The sequence below is a fragment of the Scomber japonicus genome, chromosome 10, assembly GCF_027409825.1.
Source record: "Scomber japonicus isolate fScoJap1 chromosome 10, fScoJap1.pri, whole genome shotgun sequence".
NCBI lineage: Eukaryota > Metazoa > Chordata > Actinopteri > Scombriformes > Scombridae > Scomber > Scomber japonicus.
Genome location: NC_070587.1, coordinates 32,550,648 through 32,577,616, shown reverse-complemented (window position 1 = coordinate 32,577,616; position 26,969 = coordinate 32,550,648). Strand labels below are relative to the sequence as shown.

General features: G+C 39.4%; 1 protein-coding gene and 1 non-coding gene across 3 annotated transcripts; one reads left to right on the top strand and one right to left on the bottom strand.

The window, feature by feature from the left end:
• Positions 1-249: 249 nt before the first annotated feature.
• Positions 250-23,308, top strand: ndufaf6 (NADH:ubiquinone oxidoreductase complex assembly factor 6). 2 transcript variants are annotated; one of them, XM_053327481.1, is made up of 9 exons: positions 250-407; positions 2,807-2,906; positions 3,704-3,826; positions 6,379-6,435; positions 7,572-7,674; positions 7,844-7,977; positions 13,628-13,729; positions 18,429-18,485; positions 23,163-23,308. In XM_053327481.1, the coding sequence occupies exons 1-9, from the start codon at positions 250-252 to the stop codon at positions 23,289-23,291; spliced, it is 963 nt and encodes a 320-aa protein (XP_053183456.1). In that variant the 3' UTR covers positions 23,292-23,308. The 2 variants fall into 2 exon arrangements, with proteins under 2 accessions (XP_053183456.1, XP_053183457.1); XM_053327482.1 differs by lacking the exon at positions 250-407 and having other exon boundaries at positions 2,838-2,910.
• Positions 23,309-25,013: 1,705 nt separating this feature from the next.
• On the bottom strand, positions 25,014-25,095 carry trnal-aag (transfer RNA leucine (anticodon AAG)). The gene has a single exon. It is a non-coding gene; the product is annotated as a tRNA-Leu (tRNA).
• Positions 25,096-26,969: the final 1,874 nt, after the last annotated feature.

The following is a 26,969-nucleotide window of genomic DNA, read 5'->3' as shown; positions in this document are numbered from 1 at the left end:
AAAATTTGTGTTACAATTGCTTTTGGTTTCAGGGAGGATTTAATTACATTATAATTAAAACAGATGCAATAAAGCAGCATGTGTTGTTATTTTTTAACCTGTAAATGTACGTTTATAGATCTGCAACATCTGAGAAACACGTGAATGCGGCATGAAAAGGAGCAATGACCATACTTCACCAGTGAGAGGCAGGAATGCACTAAACTGTGTCTGTTCGGCGGGGAAAGAAGAAGAAGTTTGAAGGGTAACATGGCAGCAGGCATCAGTGTTAAACATGGACTATTGAGCTGTAAAAGCTGGCTTTATTTCACTGTTTACACTAAAATATCACCGGGCAGCGCGTGCGTCCTCAGACGCGCCAGCAGCGCATCAGCTGACAACGAGAAGTTCTGCCTGGATCTGGTCAGGTGGGTCCAACTTCACTATAATCACCCCAAAAACCCTGCTAAAGTTAAATGAATTAACTTAATCTACCTTTATAATACACTCCATACACCCTGGCATTAATTAAAAAGAAGTATAGTAATATTATAAACGGATAACTTCTGATTTAGAGTCAGATTATTTAACAGGGAGGCGAGTCCACACCAGACTCCATTCAGATATTTAGTATAAATACAGACAACGCAAGATTTAATAACACTACATGTATATTTTTTTGAACTTTAGTGTGTTGTTTTAATCAATAGTGTCCACTTTTTATTTCGGCTCAATCCAGATAACTATAAAAAGTGTGTATTTACAATGAGAATCAGCTTTATTGGTCAAGTAATGTTATATTTACGCTCAACAGGAATATGGGTTTAGCGGCTCCCAGTGTACTTAAACACATCACAGCAATATACAGAAAGACAGTAGTAATAATAATAACACTAGTAATAATAATAATAATGATGATACATTTTATTTGTAACACACGTTTATATTTGAGGGTAAATCTCAAAGTGCTACAAGGTGAAAGCATCAATATAAAGTAATAGAAGTGAGTGTTTGTGATGTGTGATCAGAGAAGTGAAGAGTAATACATGTGTGTTCGTCCTGTTTTAGTAGTATTTATAACTTATTGTGTAAGTATTGGTTTCTATAACACTCGGTTACACAAGTAGGGGAGACCAGGGTCGGTTGTCACAGTGTTTATTACAGACACTAGAGGGCGCTGTGACGTGATGTTGGTATCAGATAGTTATAGCGCTTTTCCAATATATGGTTCTAGCACTAATTGGCTCATCCTATACTCCTTCCTTCCTTCCTTCCTTTCTTCCTTCTGTCCTTCCTTCCATCTTTCCTTCCTTCTTTCCTTCCTTCCTTCTGTCTGTCTGTCCTTCACTGTCTCTCTTTCCTACCTTTCTTCCTTCTGTCCTTCCTTCCTTCTGTCCTTCCTTCCATTCTTCCTTCTGTCATTCCTTCCATCCGTCCTTCCTTTCATCTGCCCTTCCTTCCATCTGTCCTTCCTTCTTTCCTTCCTTCCTTCCTTCTTTCTGTCCGTCCTTCACTGTCTCTCTTTCCTACCTTTCTTCCATCTGTCCTTCCTTCCATTCTTCCTTCTGTCATTCCTTCCATCCGTCCTTCCTTTCATCTGCCCTTCCTTCCATCTGTCCTTCCTTCCATCTGTCCTTCCTTCCATTCTTCCATCTGTCCTTCCTTCCATTCTTCCTTCTGTCATTCCTTCCTTTCTTCCTTCTGTCCTTCCTTCCTTTCTTCCTTTTGTCCTTCCTTCCATCTGTCCTTCCTCCCTTTCTTCCTTCTGTTCTTCCTTCCATCCGCCCTTCCTCCCATCTGCCCTTCCTTCTGTCTGTCCGTCCTTCACTGTCTCTCTTTCCTACCTTTTTTCCTTCTGTCCTTTCCTTCCATCTGTCCTTCCTCCCTTTCTTCTTTCTGTCCTTCCTTCCATCTGTCCTTCCTTCCTTTCTTCCTTCTGTCCTTCCTTCCATCTGCCCTTTCTTCCTCCCTCCTTCCTTCTTCCATCCCTTTTTCCTCCCTCCCTCCGTTCCTTCCTTCCTCCCTTCCTTCTTTCCTTTCCTCCCTTCTTTCTCCCTTCCTTCCTCCCTCCCTCCTTTCCTCCCTTCTTCCTCCCTTCCATTCTTCCTCCCTTCCTCCCTCCCTTCTTTCCATCCTTCTTCCTCCCTTCCTCCCTTCCTCCCTTCCTCCCTTCCTTCCTTCCTTCCTTCCTTCCTTCCTTCCTTCCTTTCTTCCTTCTGTCCTTCCTTCCATCTGCCCTTTCTTCCTCCCTCCTTCCTTCTTCCATCCCTTTTTCCTCCCTCCCTCCGTTCCTTCCTTCCTCCCTTCCTTCTTTCTCCCTTCCTTCCTCCCTCCCTCCTTTCCTCCCTTCTTCCTCCCTTCCATTATTCCTTCCTTCCTCCCTCCCTTCTTTCCATCCTTCTTCCTCCCTTCCTTCCTTCCTTCCTTCCTTCCTTCCTTCCTTCCTTCCTTCCTTCCTTCCTTCCTTCCTTCCTCTCTTCCTTCCTTGACTCGAGGACAACAGGAGGGTTAAGCTGTATTAAGCTGTAATAGAAAGTGGATGGATTAATGGTTAATGAGTGGATGTTTGATCATGTTTAGAGCTATTTTCATTTTTATGTATCTTATGTTTATTTTAATGGAAAATACCTGTTGCATCTTTGTTTGTGTGTGTCCACTTACAGCTTGTTAAGCCCCTGCTCACTTAAAAAGTAGTTAAAAAGAAAAGGAAAAACCAAAAAATGGGGTAAATTATGTCAGAAGGACATGAAGTTATCTAAAAATGATAAAAACAGATAATGTAACTTTAACTACGTGAGAATGAACTGAAGTGTTTCTTCCCTCTCAGGTCCAGAGACTATGACGGCTTTGTGTGCTCCTTACTCCTCCCAGAGGAGGCGCGGCGCTCCTCTCTGGCTCTGAGAGCGTTCAACGTGGAGCTGGCTCAGGCAGGTATTCCTGAGACCAGGCTGGACCAGGACTCACAGCTCAGTAGACTGACTGTTAATGACAATAACAGTCAGTCTAATGATGATAAAGATATAATACTCAGACTAGATAATAACAATAAAAATAATATAGAGGGTAATGATAGTGATAATAATATTAATGATAAAATATTTCAATAAACTAAACAGGAACACAGGTACAGACATTTAGTTGTTTTTTTCTTGGTTGATTTTATTTTTTCCATTTGGAATTGAAATTGTTCATTTATGTCTGAAATAAACATTAACAATATAACATAACTGCCTATTTAACCCTCCTGATGTCCTCAAGTCAAGGAAGGAAGGGAGGAAGGAAGGAAGGAAAGATGGAAGGGAGAGAGGAAGAGAGGATGGAAGAAGGAAGGAAAGGAGGGAGGAAGGAAGGAAAGAAGGGAGGAAGGAATGGAGGGAGGGAGGAAAGGAAAGAAGGAAGGGGGAAAGGTGGGAGAGGGAAAGAGAAAGGAAAAGAGGAAGGAAGGAAAGAAGGACAAAGGAAAGAAGGAAGGGAGGGCGGAGGAAAGAAAGAGAGAAGGCGGGAGGGAGGAAGGAAGGGAGAAGGAAAGAAGGAAGGAGGGAGGAAAGACAGACAGAAGCAAGAAAGGGGGATGGAGGAAGGAAAGAAGAAAGAATGAACAGTCCAAACAGACGAGGTCATTTTGACCCGTGAGGATGACAGGAAGGTTAAACAAACATATATTCCACATCATCAAAGTGCATTAACACTCATCACTCGTTTCCTCTCTTTGTTTCTCCACCAGGTGAAGGACTCAGTTTCCCAGAAGACCATTGGTCTGATGCGGATGCAGTTCTGGAAAGCAGCAATAGAAGAAATCTACAGAGACGAGCCTCCGAAGCAGCCGGTCAGCTACGAGCTGTGGAGGGTAAGAGTGTGTGTTTATTATTACATTTAAATGTTTAAATATATTTTATCTCTGTGTCAAGCTTTTTCTCAGCAGCTTTAACCCTGTACAATCTAAAAGTGTTTATTGGACCTTCTGACACATAATTAAATAAATCAATTAAATAACACTTTGCATGTATGAGTTTTGTATCACATTTGATACATCTGGAATTTTTTGCAATTTATTTATTTTAAAATATATATTTTTTATTTAGTATTTTCAATTTTAAGGAACAACAGGTTGACAACAGGCTGTCAAGGGAAAAACAAACAAACAAAAAAACAAAACAGACAAAAACATGGGGGCTCCTCCGTTAATAATATTATTATATATAATGTCCAATGTCCTTAGTTGTTAATGTGTAGCATCCTCTATTGTTTTGATAAAAGCAGTGCAATTTATTTTTATAGCATATTTTGTTAAACAAATAAAAACTAGAGTTGTCAAATGATTGATAAAAATCATGATTAATTGCTGAATTTCAATTATTAATTGTAATTCATCACATTTTTGATTGTGAATCAAATGAATGCAAAGAAAGTTAATTTATGAACTTGACTTTTAGATTAGTTTCAAATCAAAAGAAGTGCAATGAGCCTGAGGTAACACAATGTCTACTTCAAAAATATAGAAAACAAATGCTACAACAACAGTGTGCTCAACTTCAGAGTGCTTATTCTGTGAAATACATTTTATTTTGGAAGGATTACACTGTTCCACATTGAGAAATATGCAGAAGTGAACGACACTCTGCAGAAACATGAGCAGCAGGTCTGTGAAGCTGCAGAGCGACGAGACATTGAAGGAAAGTCAGACTCCTTAAATACTAACACATGCTGCTCATTGTGCTCCGCTCACACAGGCTGATTGTAACAGCAGTCTGAGGCAGTGAGGCAGTGAGCAGCACAGAAACATGTTAAAGCTGACAGTCCTAATACAAACACATTGAATACAACAAGGTCCTGCATAGAGCTCATATCACCACAACATGAAATAATACAATACAATACCAGATTAACAGATACATGAGCTGCTATACCTGCTGTATCTCTCTCCTCAGGTCAAGAAAGAAGGAAGGAAGGAAATGAGTAAGGAAGAAGGAAGGAAGGAAGGAAGGAAGGAAAGGAGTAAAGAAGGAGGCAGGAAAGAAGGAAGGAAGGAAGGAGGGAAGGAAATGAGTAAGGAAGGAGGCAGGAAAGGAGGCAGGAAAGGAGGAAGGAAGGAAGGAAGGAAAGGGGTAAGGAAGGAGGCAGGAAAGGAGGAAGGAAGGAAGGGAGGAAGGGAGGAAGGAAAGGAGTAAGGAAGGAAGGAAAGGAGTAAGGAGGGAGGGAGGAAGGAAGGAAGGAAGGAAAGAAAGAGAGAAAGGAGTAGGGAGGGAGGAAGGAATGAACATGAGGCCCGTGGACCAGAACCAGCCCGCCAAGGCGTCCAATCCGGCCCACTTTCCTTCCTGTCTTCTTTTCCTTCCTACCATCCTGTCATCTGTCCTTCTTCCCTTCCTCCCTTTCTTACTTCTTTCCTTCTTTGTTTCCTTTACTCCGTCCTTCCTTCCTTCCTTCCTTCCTTCCTTCGTTCCATCTCTCCTTAATTTTCTTTTCCTTTCTTCCTTTCCTTCCCTCCTTCCTTCTTTGTTTCCTTCCCTCCGTCCTTCCTTCGTTCCATCTTTCCTTCATCTTCTTTTCCTGTCTTCCTTTCCTTCCTTCCTTCCTTCTTTGCTTCCTAATCCCTTTTCCTTCCTTCCTTCCTTCCTTCCTCCCTCCCTTTCTTCCGTCCTTCCTTCCGTCCTTCCTTCCTTCCATCTTTCCTTCATCTTCTTTTCCTTCCTTCCTCCCTCCCTTCCTTCCGTCCTTCCTTCCTTCCTTCCTTTCTTGTCTTCTTTTCCTTTCTTCCCTTCCTTCCTTCCTTTTGTCTTTCCTTCCCTCCTTTCTTTCCTTCCTTTCACTTTTCCCTTCTTTCCATCCTTGTTTACTTCATCCCTTCCATCTTTTTATTGGTCCTGCCCACATGAGATCAAATTTGGCTGTATGTGGCCCTTGAACGAAAATGAGTTTGACACCTCTGAGCTAGAACAGTCTGGTAAGTTCAGAAAATTACACATTTTTACCGTTAAAGCAGCATTTAAAAGCAGGAAAAGGCAACACTGATGACATATCGCGATATTACAATATCCTAAATCTACCACGATATCTAGTCTCATATCACGATATCGATATATTGCCCAGCCCTACCTTCAAGGGAACAAGTATAGCGCAGCAGTTTTGAGCATAAAATAGTATAAAAGATATAAAATGGCAACAACATGTAAAACAAATATAAATATGTCAAGTAATGATAAAAAAAAAAGTTAAATATATTGCACATATGTGAAAAGTTCTGTATAAAACGCCCCCTGGTGGTTAATCTATGTACTACATGTGTCTCTGATGATGTAGAGCTCTCTAAAACTGATGGATCACATATGATTCACTTGGATGTTACAGGTGTTAAGTTGATTTAAGTGATTAATTAGTGTGGATGATGTTTTATTTCAGGCGGTGAGGAAACATTACCTGACAAAGAGATGGCTGCTGAGGATGATAACAGAGAGAGTAAGATACATTACCTTACTGAATGTGTCTTTGTTTTCTGACTTTACTGTTTACAAGAACAGTGTTAATTTAAAGAAGTGGTTTAGTAGCTTAAATATAACATGAAGTGTGTTTATGTGTGTGTAATGATTCCTCCTGTTCATACTGACCATTAGATCCTTCATCATGTTTACAATGGAAGTGATGGAGGACTAAATCCACAGTCCTCCTTCTGTGGAAACATGGATTTAAAAGTTGATCTGAAGCTAATATGAAGCTTCAGCGTCCAAATGAGTCAAATCTTCATCTTCTATGTTTCAACGTTACAGTGTTTTTAGTAGTCGTTTTGTTACTATACTTCCACCACAGAGAAACAGGAAACACTAATGGCACTTTTCCACAACACAGTTCCAGCACTACTCGGCTCGACTCGGTACGGTTCCAGGAACAACCTTTTCCATTACAGAAAAGTACCTCCTTAACGTTGGCGGGGTCGTCATAGCAACGCTGCGTTTAAACTGCCGTGACTTTGTTTTCTACGTGACACAAACACATAAACAATGGAGGACATGGAGGCGATGGTGTACTTGCTGCTGTATGAGTATGAGTATGTCACACACAAAGCAAGAGAAGAGAAACCGTATGACTGTAACGCTGTTGTTGGTATTTAAAATGCCGGGTTTGATTCTTGTGTGGGACGGCTCATGACTCTTCCAGCGACAATTCTTCTGACCAATCAGAGGCCGGCAGTCTGCTGACGTCACATTTTAGTATCGGCTCGGCTCGCTTGGAACCTCAGCAGAGCAGGTACTAAAAAAGTACCAGGTACCAGGTACTATCCCTAGTGGAAACGCAGAGAAAACTGAGCCGAGTAGAGTCGAGCTGGAACTGTGTAGTGGAAAAGCGCCAAAAGAGGGAATCTGATGCTAAAAAGACAGTAAATGTGTCAGATATCACTTGATATAATAACTCAGACTGCTGAAGCTCAATAGAAGCTGATCATCTACTTTTAAATGACTGTGTGGAAACACTGGATTTAGTCTCCATCACTTTACATTGAAAGCACATTAGAAGGAGATCTTCAAATAGTCAGTAGTCAGTATGAAAAGGAGAAACTGTGAATATCCACCCTGACTGTGTCACTGTGTGTGTCTCAGGAGAAGGATATGGATGACAGAGCTTACAGGAACCTGCAGGAGTTGGAGTCATACTCAGAGAACACACAGTCCTCCTTATTATACCTGCTGCTGGAGTGTTTAGGTAAGGAGAGATGAGCCTGCTGTGAGCTGCTCTGCTACTATTCCTTTCAAGCAACTGATAAATAAAATACTCACACACCAGCAGATGAAACACTGAATGTCAATGTGAGTAAAGGATGAAAGTTTTTATCTTGAGTGATCCTAAACGTCTTCATCTGTTTTGTTTCCAGGGGTGAAAAACGTCCATGCAGACCACGCAGCCAGCCACATTGGCAAAGGTCACGGCATCGTAACGTGTCTGAGAGCGACTCTGTATCACAGCAGCCGACGGAAAGTCTACCTGCCGATGGACATCTGCATGCTGGTGAGAAGATAACTTCACTTCACTTCCTGCTCAGCACCAAACAGCAAGCAGACACAGTTAGCTGTAGACTAGCTGCTGAACATAGTGGAGCATTTAGCAGATAAAGAGCCAGATGTTTCTCTCAGGAGTTGTTAAGCTCAGTCACCAATAAGCTGGTTTTAAGATATATTATTTACATTTCCAGCTCTATATTTATATTCTGGGGCTCTACTGGAATATATTTGCATGACTTCCAGTTAAAAACTTATTTATTGTTACCATCCAGCTTACGAGGGGAAAGGGAAGCAACATAAAATCAGATGTTATGAGGTAAATAAAGTTGTTTATTAGCAGGCAGTCTGTGGTAGGTCTGGGCAATTAATCAAAAAATAATGGAAACCGACATTTAGAAACTTTAATCGACTTAATCTTGCTCATGTCAGTTAATCTTGGTGTTCACTGTTGCCATGACAGCAAAGGTTGCATATCTTTAAGGAATTAGAAAACTTGTCTCCAGTGATCATTTTAACCCAAACCATGATCTTTACATAGTTCTAATCAAGTCAACTAGACATTAACCACAGCGTCACACCTTAAAACATCTTTATTTTCACTCTCTAAAGATCCTCATGTGTGAGGGCAGCAGTGGAAAATACTAAACTAAAGAAACTGTGAAAATACATCATTGTTTATCAAGAGTGGAGATAATCCTTCATTAATCATAATCCAGGTTAAAAGATCAATTAATCATGATTTTGATTTTTGCCATAATCACCCAGCTCTAGTCTGTGGTATAAAAATATAATACACAACCAGGCAGCATTTCTATATACGTTCATCTCAAGTTTTACCACATTTAACATCCAACATCATAACAGTATGTAAATAATATGAAGTCACACAACAACAATAACAACAACAAAAGAAAAGTCCCCTTAGAAAACACTCCGATGTGTCGTTGTGGAGTCACATGATCAAACAACATATTTAGTTCTTTTAATTTGAAGGACTTGTCTGTTTTATAATCTGTGATGGCTGTGCTCAATAATTCTATGAACCTGAGAGCAAATGTGAGAAATATCTGTACACCTGTGAGACTCATCTGAGGAGAAGACATTTAGAGTCCAACAAAAGTCAAATTACAGAAACAGATCATTTTAACTCAGGGTTATTGTCTCATTCATTATATATAACAGCTGGACTGTAATGTAAGCAAATGTGTTTCAGTGTTCGAAATGTTGGTGAAAAAAAGGAAATTACACCATCAATCCTGAGCAGAGAGTGTAGGTAGTTTTATTGGTTTTTAGGTAGATTAAATAGTTTATTTACTTGTACATTTGGGGTTGTAAGCTGATGGTTTAAACTCATTCATCAATATATATCAGCTGGATTGTGTCAGTTCACTTTTAGGTGCAATTTAAACAATTCACCTGTGTTTCTGTGTTTACCATTCAACATCATAACAGTATTAAACAACATGAAATCACACAAAAAACCTCTCCTTTAACATAAAGCAGCCCCCCCCCCCGACCCCACACACACACACATGCCTGCACACGTTTGGCTCGGCTTTGACGTGACGTCTGCAGATATTCTTGCAGAAGCAGTAATGAAATCATCATCCAGTGTCACCAACCAGCGAGGGATCATTAAAACAACGCTGCAAACTGTTTGCAACCTTTTGCATGAGCCATCTGTCCCACATAGAAAACAACAAATTACTGCTGCTGCTGGATCTGGGGGGGGGGGGGGGGTTAAATACAGCGTGTGTATGTATATCATGCAATCACGCAGATGTATTTATGCCACTGCTTAAAGCACTCAGCTCTCTGCCCTTAAAATCTTCAGCTGGATGACGTTTAGTGACCTGAGGCCTCCTGAGTGCTGTTCACTGTGCTGCCTGCAGAGGGCGCTGCTGGACAGACCCAGCACGTATCCAGCACCACTTAGCTCTAGTTTCACATCCAGAGGGGCTTACACATCACTGGCGGTGTAATAAAAGACTGGAGGAATGAATGCTGTCCTTAATTATCAACCAGGGAAAAGTCCTTTTAAAAAGTCATCGTTATAGTCATGTATCAACAAACACTCATACTGATGACTTGATTCAAAGTCAAAGTCAAAGTCAGCTTTATTGTCAATTCAATCACATGTACCAGACACACAAAGGAATTGAGAAGACGTTTCTCACTATCCCACAGTGAAAACAGATAAAGTGCACGGCCACAACAGATAAGACATTTCCTAACACTAAAAAGCAAAAATTTGAAGAGCAAAATAGATAAACAATAAAATATAAATAGAAACTAGTGTGTGTGTGTGTGTGTGTGTGTGTGTGTGTGTGTGTGTGTGTGTGTGTGTGTGTGTGTGTGTGTGTGTGTGTGTGTGTGTGTGTGTGTGTGTGTGTGTGTGTGTGTGTGTGTGTGTGTGTGTGTAGGAAGCAGCTGCATAAATTCCTGTATAAGTTAAGTTGTAACAGTAACTGTTTGTATTGTATGTAGTGATGGTAATAATAGTGTGTGTGTGTGGGGGGGGGAGGGGGCAGAAATGAGGGGGTAAATAATTCACGTATTTTCCACCAGCACTTTTAATGCATGTGTTCAATAATAACATGAACTATACTTGTTTGTGTGGTATTAGGTTAAGCACATTGTGTTTGTCTAAACTCGATAGGATCACATTTAATAACCAGTTAATGCAGAAAACACAGTCATTTCAAAGGGTTGACTATACACACACATATATATATATATACACTACACACACTGCTGCTGTAAATCCAACTGCAGCCATTTATAAGGGAATTAACATTTTTAATTAAAATTTAAATTCAACTCTCAATCATTATCTGTTAGAGAGCATGCAGCCAAGCAAATCAGTCAAAAACAGATAAAAGCTTTTTAAAAGTTTAGTATTTAAAGAGAGATAGATGGAGTCAGATAGTCAACCCACCAATCAGACGCTTCTATCTTAGTTATACATGACTGAAGCTCCACTGACACATGACGGGAGCCTCGGGCCAAAAGACAGTCAGTGTCAGTTTTGTTTTTTACCCAGAGACTCTGAACGTGACTAATGGACTCATGGATGTGTTTACACACTGCTGCAGGAAAGTTTCTGCATAAATATGAAACTAAAACATGATCAGATTTACACACAAGTCCTTAACACTCCTGTTGTCCTCGAGTCAAGGAAGGAAGGGAGGAGGGAAGAAACAAGGAAAGGAGGGAGGAAGGAAGAAGGAAGGAAAGGAGGGAAGAAGCAAGGAAAGGAGGGAGGAAGGAAGAAGGAAGGAAAGGAGGAAGGGAGGAAGGAAAGAGAGGAAGGGAGGAAGGAAAGAAAGGAAGGAAGGAAGGAAGGATCGAAGAAAGAAGGAGGGAGGGAGGGAGGAAGGAAGGAAAGAAAGAAGGACAGAGGAAAGAAGGAATGGAGGAAGGGAAGGGGAGGAAAGAGAGAGAGGGAGGGAGGGAGGAAGGAAAGAAAGGAAGGAAGGACAGAGGAAAGAAGGGAGGAAGGGAGGAAAGAAGGAAGGAAGGAAGATAGGGGGAGGAAAGAAAGAGAGAAGGAGGGAGGAAGGGAGGAAGGAAGGAAGGAAGGAACAGTCAAAACAGACAGGAGGACAACACAAAGGTTAAACGTGATAAAAAGGAGTCCAATTAAAGAAGTGAGACAAAGACATTAACCTTTACACAGTTTCTAACGGTATGTAAGGGTTAATGACTGTAGATAGAGGCAGCAGATTGGAGGACGCTCCAATGTGTTGTTGTGTCAAATGATCAAACAACATATTTGGTTGTTTTAATTTGAAGGGCTTGTTGCTTTATAGTCTGTGATCGCTTCAAAATGTTGGTGATAAAAAAGGAAATTACACCATCAATCCTCAGCAGAAACTGGAGGTAGTTCATTTTCTGGTGCATTTAGGTTGTAAGATGATGGAGTATAAGTTTTAATGCTTACAGGTTGTTCAGGTGGAAGTGTTACTCATGACGCCGTTCCCTCGTCTCAGCTCATAAAAGAAATATCTCTTCAACTTTCACCCGTTATTACCTTCCTCTTTTTAATCAGATCCTCATGCATCAGATCCAATTCTTACAGGAACAGGAGAAATTGTTACAGCACAAAATTGGCCTGTTTTTCTTTTTTTTTTACTTTGTGGTGTCACATTAGAGAAAGAGATGAGGTCATATTGCTTTGCTTTAGAGCCTCGTTTCCGCAGGGCTGAGGAGCTGAGGAAGGAAAATGTGAGTTTAGAAAAAAACATCCTGCTTTCTCTTTATTTTTAAGATGATGTTAGAATATTTTCTTTTCAGTCGGCCACCAGCGATTATACTAATGAATATTATTAAAGGATGAGGCTGCTGATTTTATACATTTTTCTTTTTGTCAACGAATCTCTTTCATTTCTAAACAATCTGCAGTAATCACAGTCTTCACGAAAAGGAACATTTCAACCAGTGCAGCGCTAACCATAACAGAGAGTGTCTACATAGAGACTTATCGTACAGTAACATAGTTATCATCATCATCGTGGCTACATATTGACTTATCGTACAATAACGTAACTATCGACCTCATCATGTCTATACATGGATTTATCGTATGATACATGGACATGACCTTTGACCTCAGTATTGTCACACTTCACATTAGCTGCTAATTCATGTCACATTGGCTGACTGAGTAGTGTCCTCCATTCTTCACCTGAATCATCCAACGCTGATTCACAATGTGCAGGAAATAAATACCCACATGTAACCCTTCACATTAAAATCCTTCTGCTCATACATGTTCAGTAAGACCCTGACCACATGTAAAGGATCCAAGAATCCTTCAATACACTGATTAGTAACTCATTTACAGTTGTTGAGTAATTGTAATACACTAGAGTATCTCAGTGGATCTCAGTGGATCCTGCAGGTTGTTTCATGAGTTAGGGGCACAAAAGCCGAAGTTCAGTCCAAACTGTCGACACTCTGAGTTTAAGTCAGTCGTTGGATCTTGTTCGATGGGATCCAGAGGTGTAATCTACATCACTTCCAATAATGAAGGGATGTAAATTACACCATCAATCCTGAGCAGAATCTGTAGCTACTGTACTTTTGTCGTTTTTTAGGTAGATTAAGAGATGATGGAAGATAAGTTTTGATGCTTACAGGTTGTTCAGGTGGAAGCGTTACTCATCAGATCCTTTTTTCAGTCCGGACTGTTGGCACTCTGAGTTTAAACCAGTCGTTGGATCCTGTTCGATCCAGAGATCCAGTCCAGTAATGAAAGGATGTAAATTGGACAGTTTATATAAGAACAGATGCAAATGCAGCTGACATCTCTCTGCCAAAGAAGACAAACGTTTCTGCAGTAAAACTTTGATTCATACTTTCACTGAATTCACTTCAAAGTTTTTGGATTAAATGATTCTGTTAAAGATGAGAGCTGAACTGTGAGCCTGCAGCGACCGTCACACTCCTCTCCATCGCTGCTGAACCACGAGGCGACTCGCAGCAGCTAACGTGTCTCCTCTCAGCTGTTTAAAGACGAGACTCAGCTGTCACACATGTGAAGGGAAGCTTCAGTGAATCCAGCTGTGCTGCAGAGATCTGAGCTTCGTTGTTGAACTCATAAATCAGCTGTGAACATCATGACTCGTGTTTTTTCTTCTTCTGTGTTTCTGCAGCACGGAGCTTCTCAGGAGGATTTCATCCGAGGCAGCCGGGAGCAAAGCATCCGAGACGTGACGTATGACATCGCCAGTCAGGCTCACGTTCACCTGGAACACGTACGTACCTGCAAAACACAACCAGACGTATAGATACGCTTCAATATGAGCAGATATAAGAGCATCAGTGAAGTCCAGCCCTGATGTCTGACTCACAGTCCAGTCTGATTCATCCTAACGGTGGATTTGGTTGAAGTGAAGTTCTTAACCCTACTGTTGTCCTCAGGTCAAGGAAGGACAGAAGGAAGGACAGGAGGAAGGAAGGAAAGGAGTAAGAAGGAAAGGAGTAAGGAGGAAAAGAGGAAGGAAGGAAGGAAGGAAAGGAGTAAGGAAGGAGGGAGGGAGGGTGGAAATGAGTAAGGATGACAAGAGAAAGGAATTTAGGAGATAAGGAAGGAAGGAAGGAAAGGAGGAAGGACGAAAAGAGGAAGTAATTTAGGACAGAAGGAAGGAAGGAAAGAAAGGAGTAAGGAGGCAGGACAGGAGGAAGGAATGAAGGAAAGGAGGAAGGAGGGAGGGAGGAAGGAAAGGAGAGAGGAAGGAAGGAAGGATGGAAGGAGGAGGGAGCAAAGAAAGAGGGAAGAAGGAACAGTCAAAAGAGACGGGGTCAGTTTGACCCGGGAGGACGACACAAGGGTTAAAACAACTAACTTTTCTTCATGGAGCTGACTTTAAGCACGGAGACGTCGTTATGTTGAAACAGTTTTTATCAGATGTGTCAGAGCAGACATCACATCACTCCTCCTTACTGGACCAAAAACTTCAGGGTGAAACGTTTCTGGTCTTTTAAGTAACGAAGGAAATCACACTCCTATCTCAGCTGATATGTAGGAGGTCCAGAGGAGACCTGAGCTGTCAGCAGCTGTCAGCAGATGAAGTTCAGGTATAGAAACACTCAGAGAGGAGAGATGACCCTTCAAAGAATGTAGAAATGTGACGGAGAACATTCAGCTTTACAACACAAACTCTAACTTTAATCACACTTCAACAGATATTACACATGTGAGAAACTGGAACCATCATTATATCCTTCTGGCTGGATAGGAAGGAAGGAAGGAAGGGAGGAAGGAAGGAAGGAAGGAAGGAAGGGAGGAAGGTAGGAAGGTAGGAAGGAAGGAATGAAGGAAATTTAGACAGGAAGGAAGCAAGGAAAAGAAAGGAAGGAAGGAAGGAAAATTAGACAAGAAGGACGGAAGGAAGCAAGGAAAAGAAAGGAAGGAAGGAAGGAAGGAAAATTAGACAGGAAGGAAGGAAAAGAAGGAAGGAAGGAAGGAAAATTAGGCAGGAAGGACGGAAGGAAGCAAGGAAAAGAAGGAAGGAAGGAAGGAAAGAAAATTAGACAGGAAGGAAGGAAGGAAGGAAGGAAGGAAGGAAGGAAAAGAAGGAAAGAAGGAAGGAAGGAAGGAAAATTAGACAAGAAGGACGGAAGGAAGGAAGCAAGGAAAAGAAGGAAGGAAAAAAAATAAGGAAAGAAGGAAAATTAGACAGGAAGGAAGGACTGAAGGAAGCAAGGAAAAGAAGGAAGAAGGGCGGGAGGAAGGAAAGAAGGAAGGAAAAAAAATAAGGAAGGAAGAAAAATTAGACAGGAAGGAAGGAAGGAAGGAAGGAAACTTAAACAGGAAGGAAGCAAGGAAAATAAGGAAGGAAGGAAAATTAGACAGGAAGGAAGGAAGAAATGAAGGAAGGAAAGAAAGAAGAAATGAAGGAAGGATGGAAGGAAAATGGGACGTATTGGACTCCTCAGCGGCCCGGTTCTGGCCCACTGGCCGTATGTTTGACACCCCTGATCTAAATAGTTGGTAATGATTGAAATATTTATAATGAAGTGATTAAAAGACTGATTGTTAAACACTGTAGTTTAATGTGAGTCACATTAAGTTTCTGTTATTTTAACCCTTTAACTGTGAGAAGCTTTGATTTTACTCCTCAACATAAAAATACTAGAGCTGTCAAACGATTCATTTATTTAAATTCATTTTTAACGCTGACAGCCCAGAAAAAAACTGTGAGAAACTGGAACCATCATCATATCCTTCTGGCTAGGAAGGAAGGAAGGAAGGAAGGAAGGAAGGAAGGAAGGAAGGAAGGAAGGAAGGAAGGAAGGAAGGAAGGAAAATTAAACAGGAAAGAAGGAAGGGAGGAAAATTAGACAGGAAGGAAGGAAGTAAAGATGGGAGAAAGGAAGGATGAAAGGAAGGAAGGAAGGAAAATTAGACAGGAAGGAAGGAAAAGAAGGAAGGAAGAAATGATTTTTAATCTATTACTTTAATGAACTTAATGAGCTACATTTATTGTTTAATCTGCGTGAATGGTTTTATTTTACTCCTCAACATAAAACTGGGATAAAAAAGTTAGTCAGGAGAGATGTTGTACTCTGAGAAGCTCGATGAGTCAAACTTCTCTTTCTAAAAGTCCTCGAAGCTGCAAAAAAGTTCTTGTGGAAATCATTTTTATTAAAATAAAGCTTCACAGATGCTCCCGACACTTCAGCTGGCGGCTGAAATTATAACTCTGACAAGACAAAATGAAATGGACTCCCTGCAGCAGCTTTGTTTTCTAACTCTGAACGCTGAGAGCACTTGAACGCCTCTTAAGCCTCTTAGAGGAGCAGCAACACGATGAACCAGCAGCGACTGGCAGCATGTTGTTCATATCTACAGATTTTCTTTTTTTCTCTGTTTATTAACTTTTCCAAGATGAAAACAAACATAACATAGAAACATCCCCAATATGTACATATAACCACATACACACATATACACACAGCTCATCCATATAAATAAGTATTAACATATATTCAAAAATATACACATGTGCACTCATACCTACATACTTATACCCTACCAGTTAGCAATAGTAGTATTAACAGAAATTAACAATATTTATCATTGTGCTAATAATGTAATAATTACCTATTCAAATAGAATAAATACACAAAATACAGTGGGAGTACAAAAAATAAAATAAAAATAATAATAAATAAATAAATAAATAAAAGTAGGAATAAAAATAAATACATTAATAAGTAAATAAATTAATAATCACATTAATAATAATAATAATATAATAAAAATAAATACATAATTACATTAATAATAATAATAATAATAATAATAATAACAATACAAATTAATTAAATAAATTAATTAATACATTAATAATTACATTAATAATAATAATAATAAAATAAATAAATAAAAATAAGTAAATATATCTACAGCTTTTATATTGAAAACATCTTGAAAAGTAGATTTTAAACTGCTGATGAAGCTCTGATGAGTTTGGAGCTAATTGGTTTGCAGGTTTATTATTATTATTATTATTATTATTATTATTTATTGCCTCATTGATTGGTTTCTGAGCTTTTGTCCATTAAGCAGCCGTGCAAACATTGGTCAGCATTAATATTTTATTTGAACCTTTTGTTTACACCAATTAGAAATGTTCCCAACAAGCACATGTGATTATAACCAGCAGGCTGTAAATAATCCAACATTAACTGAAGCTTTACTTCCTCCTTTATGTATTTAATGTGTTTACTGTCTTTCATCATCTTCTTCTTCTTCTTCTTCTTCTTCTTCTTCTGCTGCTGCTGAGTCAATTAGAAAAGTGCAGCCTGCGTTAATTAACTTAAAGAGAAGAAGAGTGGAGGGTTAATGTGCAGGCATTTAAATCCATAATGATATTAATACGCTGCATTAAGCTCATTAAACGCTAATTAAAATATGTATATTTAAATATATATATATGTGCACAAAGAGTTTGACTGCTGGGAGCTGCAATCTGTGGGAAAGTTCAAACCTCATCAGCTGAGCTCCACTTCCTGTCTGAGAGTTAATGAGGTCATTTGTTTGTCTCAGCGAGCCGCAGATGGTTTGAGAAAAGAGAAGATACTTTAACCCTTTACATGCTGCTCATACTCTGACTCTGAATCAGTTTCTACATCAATTCACATTTATTAAGTCATTAATACATAGTTGATTAATCCTTGATGAAGCTGACATTAACAATCACTATATTATCATCCAGGAGAATATTTGATAGAATATGAAGAATACAACAACATGTTTAAGATAAAATAAAGATCTTAAAGTGTAGGAGTGCACATCAGAATTAGGATATTTGCATATATAAACATGTGTATCAGCTGCTCAAACTATTAAAAAGTCATGCTATGTATTTCTATTTTTGCATATTCGGGCTTACATTAGGAAAAGTCTGGCTAGAACAAATATATATGTGTATATGGAGTTTTTATACAGTACCAGTCAAAAGTTTGGACACACTTTCCCATTCACATCAATGAGAATATTCTATATGAAGAATAAAAATAGTAGAGATTTAATAATATTATTAAAAAATAAATAAATAAATAAAGTTAATATATAAATATAAATAAAAATAATAATAATAATACCAATAAATAAATAAATAATTAAATAAAATAATTAATTACAAAAATTAATTAATTAATAAAATAAAATAAGAAAAAAATATAATTAAAAAAATAAAGAAAAGAAAGAAAGAAAATAATAAGAAAATATATATATTATATTTTTGTACATATTTCTACTATTTTCTGTTTGTATCTTAATAAAGAGACAAATGAAATATGGATGGTCATTAAAACTTAAAAACAACAAAGCTAGTGGTTTCATCTCAGTTTACCAATGAATCTGAATATTTAATTCAATATTTTATTTAATTCCCGTCAGTCTGAAAACACCAGAAATAACCTTTTTCTTTCTCTCTCCTTCAGGCGCGATCGTTTAGCAACGACGTCCCAGCAGCTGCTACTCCGGCTTTCCTCCAGACGGTGAGTCTTCAAACGCTAAATAAAGGCTTTTCTCACATTCATCCCCGTGGCTTTGCAAAGTGTTTGATCTATTTTTTGGGGAAAGGAAGCTACAGACGATGTTAAATAATGACTCCAGCGCTCCTGAGAAGCTTAAAGTAACTGATAGCAAACATTTAAATCAGTTAATCCAAATAAAAGTCTCAAACACACAGAGAACTCAAACGTCCTGCAGGCGCCTGCTGCACCTGAACGCACCATCACAGGTTGAACTGGCTTCTTAAAACAACTGGAGCTGAAAAAGGGACCAAATTAAACTCTGAGTTGTTGTTTAATATATTTATCGTATCATTTTAAGACATCTTGCTGATTTGCAGATAAACAGAAGACATTTTTTTTTTTTTTTTTTTTTTTAGAAAATCTGCTTTAAGGTCACACACAAAGGTTTCAACTAAAATATCACTTTGTTTTTGAGAGTTTTAACCTTCCTGTTGTCCTCCCGGGTCAAATTAACCCGTCTGTTTTGACTGTTCCTTCTTTCCTCCCTTCTCTCTTTCCTTCCCTCCTTCCTTCTTTCCTTCCTCCATCCCCCTTTCTTTCTTTCTTCTGTCCTTCCTTCTTCCCTTCCCTTCTTCCTTGCTTCCTTCCTTTCCCTCCTTCTTTCCTTCCTTATTTCCTCCCTCCTTCCCTCCCTCCTTCTGTCCTTCCTCCCTTCTTCCTTCATCCCCCTTTCTTTCTTCCTTCTGTCCTTCCTTCTTCCATCCCTCCTTCCCTCCCTCCTTCTGTCCTTCCTCCCTTCCTTCTTCCCTCCCTCCTTCCCTTCTTCTTTCCTTCCTCCCTCCCTCCTCCCTCCTTTCCTTCCTCCTTTCCTTCCTTCCTTGACTCGAGGACAATAGAAGGGTTAAGTAAGTCTAAAGCAATGATTAAAAGCCCGTTTGCTTAAAGGAGAAACATTTAGAAACAGAGCTCTGTGTGTGTGTGTGTGTGTGTGTGTGTGTGTGTTTCCTGGAGGACCTTCTTAATGCATCCGTCACATTAACACTTCAAAAAACACAGTTTGGCAAAATATCTGAGTGATTTTCCTTCGTTTGGGGGATTGTTAGAGATGAGAGGAAGCGGCTGGAACTGGAAAAAAAGGATTTTATAAAAACTCTAAACTTATTTTATATTTAACAGTCAAAACAACTTCTACACCTGCCAAGCAAAACCCCACACAATTCAGTTTAAATTAGATCAGAACAGCCTCAGTGGACAAACATTTGCATCTAAACAAAAATATAACATTTCAAAATATTTTAATCTTAGTGCATTTTGGGCCACTTTAGGAAAAGTCATCACATTTCAAAATAAAAGACATTTGTGGTGTTTTAACAAGCTGTTAAATGTTAAGATGAGTCAATCGTCAATCTGACCGTGTGTGTGTGAGAGAGTGTGAGAGAGTGTGTGTGTGTGTGTCTCTTGTGATTTAAACTTCAGCTTTAATGGTTTTATTTCACTTCAGATTTTTTTCTTCGGTTAAACTTTCCCCAAAATCAGCTGTGATAAAATGTACCATGTAGTTTCTCTCTGGTCTCTGCTGCTGATACACAAGATCATTAGTGTGACAGACAACGATTGTTTTCACATTAAAGTTAAAACAAGTCTATTCCTCAATAATGTGACTGCAGACATTAAACCTGAGGAGGATCCAGTAATCTGCTGATCACTAACAAACACCAAACACCTAGCATCATCGCTGTCTGTCACACTGGATTTAAAAAAAGACAATATAAATACAGTGGGCCAAAAAAGTATTTAGTCAGCCTCCAATTGTACAAGTTCTCCCACTTAAAGATGAGACCTGTAATTTTCATTATAGGTACACTTCAACTATGAGAAAATGAGAAAAAAAAATCCAGAAAATCACATTGTCTGATTTTTAAAGAATTTATTTGCAAATTATGGTGGAAAATAAATATTTGGTCAATAACAAAAGTTCATCTCAATACTTTGTTATATACCCTTTGTTGGCAATGACAGAGGTCAAACGTTTTCTGTAAGTCTTCATAAGGTTTTCATACACTGTTGCTGGTATTTTGGCCTATTCCTCCATGCAGATCTCCTCTAGAGCAGTGATGTTTTGGGGCTGTTGCTGGGCAACACGGACTTTCAACTCCCTCCAAAGATTTTCTATGGGGTTAAGATCTGGAGACTGGCTAGGCCACTCCAGGACCTTGAAATGCTTCTTACAAAGCCACTCCTTCGTTGCCCGGGCGATGTGTTTGGGATCATGGTCATGCTGAAAGACCCAGCCACCTTTCATCTTCAATGCCCTTGCTGATGGAAGGAGGTTTTCACTCAATCTCACAATACATGGCCCCATTCATTCGTCCTGGTCCCTTTGCAGAAAAACAGCCCCAAAGCATGATGTTTCCACCCCCATGCTTCACAGTAGGTATGGTGTTCATGTTTCCACCCCCATGCTTCACAGTAGGTATGGTGTTCATGTTTCACAGTAGGTATGGTGTTCATGCTTCACAGTAGGTATGGTGTCCATGCTTCACAGTAGGTATGGTGTTCTTTGGATGTAACTCAGCATTCTTTCTCCTCCAAACACAACAAGTTGAGTTTTTACCAAAAAGTTCTATTTTGGTTTCATTTGACCATATGACATTCTCCCAATCCTCTTCTGGATCATCCAAACGCTCTCTAGCATCTTCAGACGGGCCTGGACATGTACTGGCTTCAGCAGGGGGACACGTCTGGCACTGCAGGATTTGAGTCCCTGGCGGCGTAGTGTGTTACTGATGGTAGCCTTTGTTACTTTGGTCCCAGCTCTCTGCAGGTCATTCACTAGGTCCCCCCCGTGTGGTTCTGGGATTTTTGCTCACCGTTCTTGTGATCATTTTGACCCCACGGGGTGAGATCTTGCGTGGAACCCCAGATCAAGGGAGATTATCAGTGGCCTTGTATGTCTTCCATTTTCTAATAATTGCTCCCACAGTTGACTTCGTCACACCAAGCTGCTTACCTATTGCAGGTCCCAGCCTGGTGCAGGTCTACAATTTAGTTTCTGGTGTCCTTTGACAGCTCTTTGGTCTTGGCCATAGTGGAGTTTGGAGTGTGACTGTTTGAGGTTGTGGACAGGTGTCTTTTATACTGATAACAAGTTCAAACAGGTGCCATTAATACAGGTAACGAGTGGAGGACAGAGGAGCCTCTTAAAGAAGAAGTTACAGGTCTGTGAGAGCCAGACATCTTGCTTGTTTGTAGGAGACCAAATACTTATTTTACCAATTAATTCATTAAAAATCCTACAATGTGATTTCCTGGATTCTTTGCCCCCATTCTGTCTCTCATAGTTGAAGTGTACCTATGATGAAAATAACAGGCCTCTCATCATGTAGAAACACTTTGCTGCAGGTAAAAGATCAAAGCATGAAGCAGTCTGATCACCGCTGTGTGTTTCTAACTGTCACATCCACCTTGTGTCAAATACATGACTGAAAAGCAGCTTTAATCTGTCATTTCTATAAAATCACTTTCTGATCTGTCAGTGTGTCATGTTTTGGTTTTATTATCTATAAAGTAGTTTAAACCCTTACACTTTTGAATCATATGTGATACGTTTTTACATTTAACAGCTTGTAAAAACGCCCAAAGGTCTTTTATTCTGAAATTTGACGACTTGAAGTGACCTAAAATGCACACATTTTGACCCGTCTACTTTTTGTCAGTGTGTGAGTGAGTGTGTAAGAGTGTGAGTGTATATGAGTGTGTATATGTGAGTGAGTGTGGGTCAGTGTGTGTATGAGTATGAGTATGAGTATGTGTGTGTGTGTGTGTGTGTGTGTGTGTGTATATATATATATGTGAGTGATTGTGTGTGTGTGTGAGAGTGTGTAAGTGAGTGTGTGTGTATGTGTGTGTGAGTGATTGTGTGAGAGTATGAGTGTGAGTGTGTTTAAGTGTGAGAGTGAATGTGTGTGAGTGTGTGAGAGTGTGAGTGTGTGTGTGTGTGTGTGTGTGTGTGTGAGTATGAGAGTGTGATTGTAGTCTGTATGTGAGTGTGATTGTAGTCTGTATGTGAGTGTGATTGTAGTCTGTATGTGAGTGTGTATGTGTATGTATGAGTGTGTGAATGTATATGTATGAGTGTGTGTGTTTTACACTCTTTTAATCGCAGCTCAGTCACCGGTGTTTATCCCACTGGGCTGAACCAAATATAATCAGGATGAGTCTCAGTTTGGATGATCAGCAGCAGAAACACTGACTGTCCTCTGTCCTTTTTTATATCAAACACACAAGTGTGTATTTAAATTCAGCGAGCGTCCCACACAAACATCAAAGCCTCGGGCAACAAAAGGAAATATGATCTCATATAATCTACTGACTTCTAGAAAAGGTTCGAATCACCAGAAGCTGCAAAACGAAAGGAACGACGCTTCACTGATGCAAGAAAGGTTCAATGAAAGGAGGAAAAAAAGAAAAGTGGAGAAAATATAGTGTATAATATAATCTCTATTACCAGCAGTGTAATGAGTGGTGTTGCGTTCACTGACTGTTGTTTAAAATGTAAATATCAGTTTTCTGCTTAATTACATCATAAGAAAAACGGTAACAGAAAAATTACCAAAAAAAACACCAAAGTGTGATTAAAGGTTGTTAATTTATATAATATGGATATAACTCTTCTTCTGTGGTGTCGTCGTGCTGCAGGTGGTGCTGGAGGATTATCTACAGAGAGTGAGGAGAGCAGATTTTGATGTTTTCCACCCGAGTCTGCAGAAGAGAAATCCTCTGCTCCCCATCCAGCTGTACCTCCGCTCCTGGAAGAAGACCTACTGATACTCCTCCTCTTCCTCCTCCTCTTCCTCTCTTCCTCCTCCTCTTTCTCTTCATCTTCCTCCTCCTCCTCCTCTTTCCCCTCTCTCCTCTTCATCTCCTCCTCATCCTCCTCCTCTCTTCCTCATCCTCTTCCTCTCTTCCTCCTCCTCCTCTTCTTCCTCCTCCTCCTCCTCCTCTTTCTCTTCCTCCTCCTTCTCCTCATCTTCCTCCTCTTCCTCTCTTCGTCCTCCTCCTCCTCCTCCTCCTCTTCCTCTTCCTCCGCTTCCTCTCTTCCTCTTCCTCTTCCTCCTCCTCTTCTGGCTCAGTGCAGCAGGTCTGCAAAATAAATCTGTTGTTTTGAAGCGCACACTGCCTCTGGAATAAAAACACCTCTTCAGTCACATCTGTCACTGTTGCCACAATCACTCAACTTGAAGCATTTCATATTTAATTACAACATTACAACACTGTGATGAGATTTGTTCTTTTGAGTTTAAAGTTAAAGTTATAATTATGGTTTGGCTGCACTTTGCTTTTTTTAACTTTTATTTTTAACCACAAAGTTGCTCCGAAACCAGAAGAACTGATGTCAAGAGTGAAACTGTGCTTTCCTGTTTCTGCCACATCTGAGGAACTGTGAAGATTATGCAAATTAGAAAAACCAGAAAAAACAACACAATGACTGCAGCGTTTAGACATGAAGGAGCAGCAGCGGTGGTCATGTTTGTTCTTTCTTTGTATGAATGAATGAAAGGAAGAAAAGCAGAGGGGGAAAAGATGTTTTTGATGGTTATTTATTTTCTATTTTTTAGAACAAATAACCGCCATGACAGTTACATCTGAAAATAAAGTTGATTTTTTTCCCCTCATTCACGTTGGAGCTCGTTCCTCTCTCTTCTTCTTCTCCTTTAAATCTCCTGCGTCCTGATATCGACACTAAACTACGTTCTTGTTTTTATGAGTGAAGCCGTACGTGAGCTGACGTAGCCGTAGTGTCTGTGTTCAACCAATCAGTGACAGTCAAACCTCCAAAAAGGAGATAAAATGAGTCTCTGCATCATCTGATTTAGTTCCTGCAAAGGTTTGTGGTGGAAATGTCATTTTTAATCCATGTCTCCATGTGGTTTAGTTTAAATTTAAAGGGTTAAAATGTGAAAATAAACGTATGAATAACTTCACACATTCTTTTTTGTGGACCCAGCATCAAATTTCTGCTTTTAATCCATTTAGAGAGAATATATTAGAGGATTATGGTAAAAATGTCTAAATGGTGTAACCATAAAAACTTTGATCTTACATTATAACTTTTATATTAAATAAAGCTAATGGAATACTATTGTTCTAAATATTACATTTAATCTGGGTAACCATGGAGATCAGGAAACATTTACAGTCATTATTAGTATAAGTCCACTTAAATACACTGTAGGTGATAAAATATGTAATATTTATCATTCTATTGTGGTTACACCATTTGACATTTTCAGGAGCATTCAGTCTTACTTTTGGTAAAAAAAAATGGTGCAAATGTCATTTAAATGATATAAAACCAACAAAAATAATAAATGTACATTTTAACAAACCTGATGCTGCTTTTAAAACTCATTAAGATATTTTTTAATTCCCTTTTCGAATTGCTCATTAATCATCAACCATTATTTATCACTGAAATCCAGATCACAGGTAACAGGAACCTCAGCAGTGAACCTTTGGCTGCTAGCACTTCACTATAAGATAACATCATGGCAGTGGTGGGATTTGAACCCACGCCTCCTGAGAGACTGGAGCCTTAATCCAGCGCCTTAGACCGCTCGGCCACACTACCTGTACTTTGACCACATCACATTCATGAAACACATTGAGAGAACAGAGCCTTTCAACCTCTAGGTTATGAGTCCAGAATGCTTCTTCCACACCACTCTGCTCTTTTTTTGTGGTTACAAAATCAATGCTTTATAGTTACACCACTTAGACATTTTAGCCATAATCCTCTAATATATTCTCTACAAAATGGATAAAAAGCAGAAAACACCCCAAAAAAAAAGAATGTGTGCAAGTTATTCATACGTTTATGGTGTGGTTCACATTTTAACCCTTTAAATTTGACTAAACCACATGGACACAAAAACCATCATTGACTGTCAGGTTCAGGCAACCTAAAACATTTAAAATATCAGACACAGGAAGACAAGACACAGCATTAGAGTTTTTACTTGCAAGGAGAACGGAGAGATATGCTCAGTACACATCTCCTTCCGCTCTATACCTCTCGGACCCTCGCTTTTTATTTCATTTAGGCGGTCCCTAGTTACATAATCGTTGCTGCTCTAAAGGATGGGGTCACACAGCAACAACGTGATCAAGACTAACATCTTTGCATAATAACATATCAGCTTCTTGGCACATGTTGTCTTCCTTTCGTAAGACGGCTCTTTGTAAGACTGGTTCCACTTTCTCTTGAAGTTGAGCACGGTTCCTGTTTCACAACGATAGCTCAAGCTTCTGCAAGTCATCAGCCTCCAATCACGTACGCACTTATAGAACTTCCTGAAAAACAACTCAAGCATACAGCATAATAACATTCTAATAGAAAAGGTTAGTTGCAGTATAAAAGGTAAATATGAGATAACTTATGTACAGTTATTCCATCATTGACCCACATGATTCTATTGAGTTTGACGAGCGTGTGTGTGTGTGTGTGTGTGTGTGTGTGTGTGTGTGTGTGTGAGAGAGAGTGAGAGATTTAGACATAATGTTATAAATGCAGACCTGCAAGATAATATAAATTCTTCATTTGTATCTGCACATATACACATTTACATACACACACTCACACACATTTATGTTTCAATACACACATAAATTACACACTCTGACACACATACCAACACTTCCAGGTCATTTTGGATGCAACCACATTTTTGGTTTGCTGTGCTTCATCATGCAGGACTGGGGAACACTGCATACTGTATTCATACACTGTATTCTCCCATAGAGCTAAGTACACTTAAATAATGTTATCTGGTGGGAAAAAAACTAACATTTTGAAGCCCTGGCTCTAAAATGAGCCCAGAACACAGACATGCTGTCATATTTAAGCAGGAGGGTAAACGTGTTTTTGTTATAATGGATAACAAAACTGTTAGGTAACAACATAACATCACTTAAAAATGTAATATCGGGAAGTATCGGTATCGGATTTTTATAACCGATGTTTGTTCTGTAGGCTTCAGCATTTCCGAGCCTGCCTGAACGCACCATGGAACGTTTACCGGCGCCCGTTTGATGACGTAAACAACAACAACACGCTAGACTCGTGGGTCGATAACCGTTGCTAACCGTTGCTAACAAGTTCATAGCGTCCACCGTCATGAACACGAACACACAAACAGAAACAATGTTTACCTCCTTATGAGTCGACAATGTAACAAGAAACATATTAGAAATAATTTTTACAGAAAAAGGAAAATCACGCCTAGAGGAAAATTTGTATGGACCTCCTCTTTTTCTGATATTAATTGGATAACAACATGGCTCCTTCCACACAAATTTGGTATCTCCAATAAAATTAAAGAGGTTCAGTTTAAAATTATTCATAACATTTACCCAACCAACGTATATCTGTCAAGATTCATTGATGTTGATGTAAAATGTGTATTTTGTAACACTGAAGTAGAGACAATCAAACATCTTTTTTTT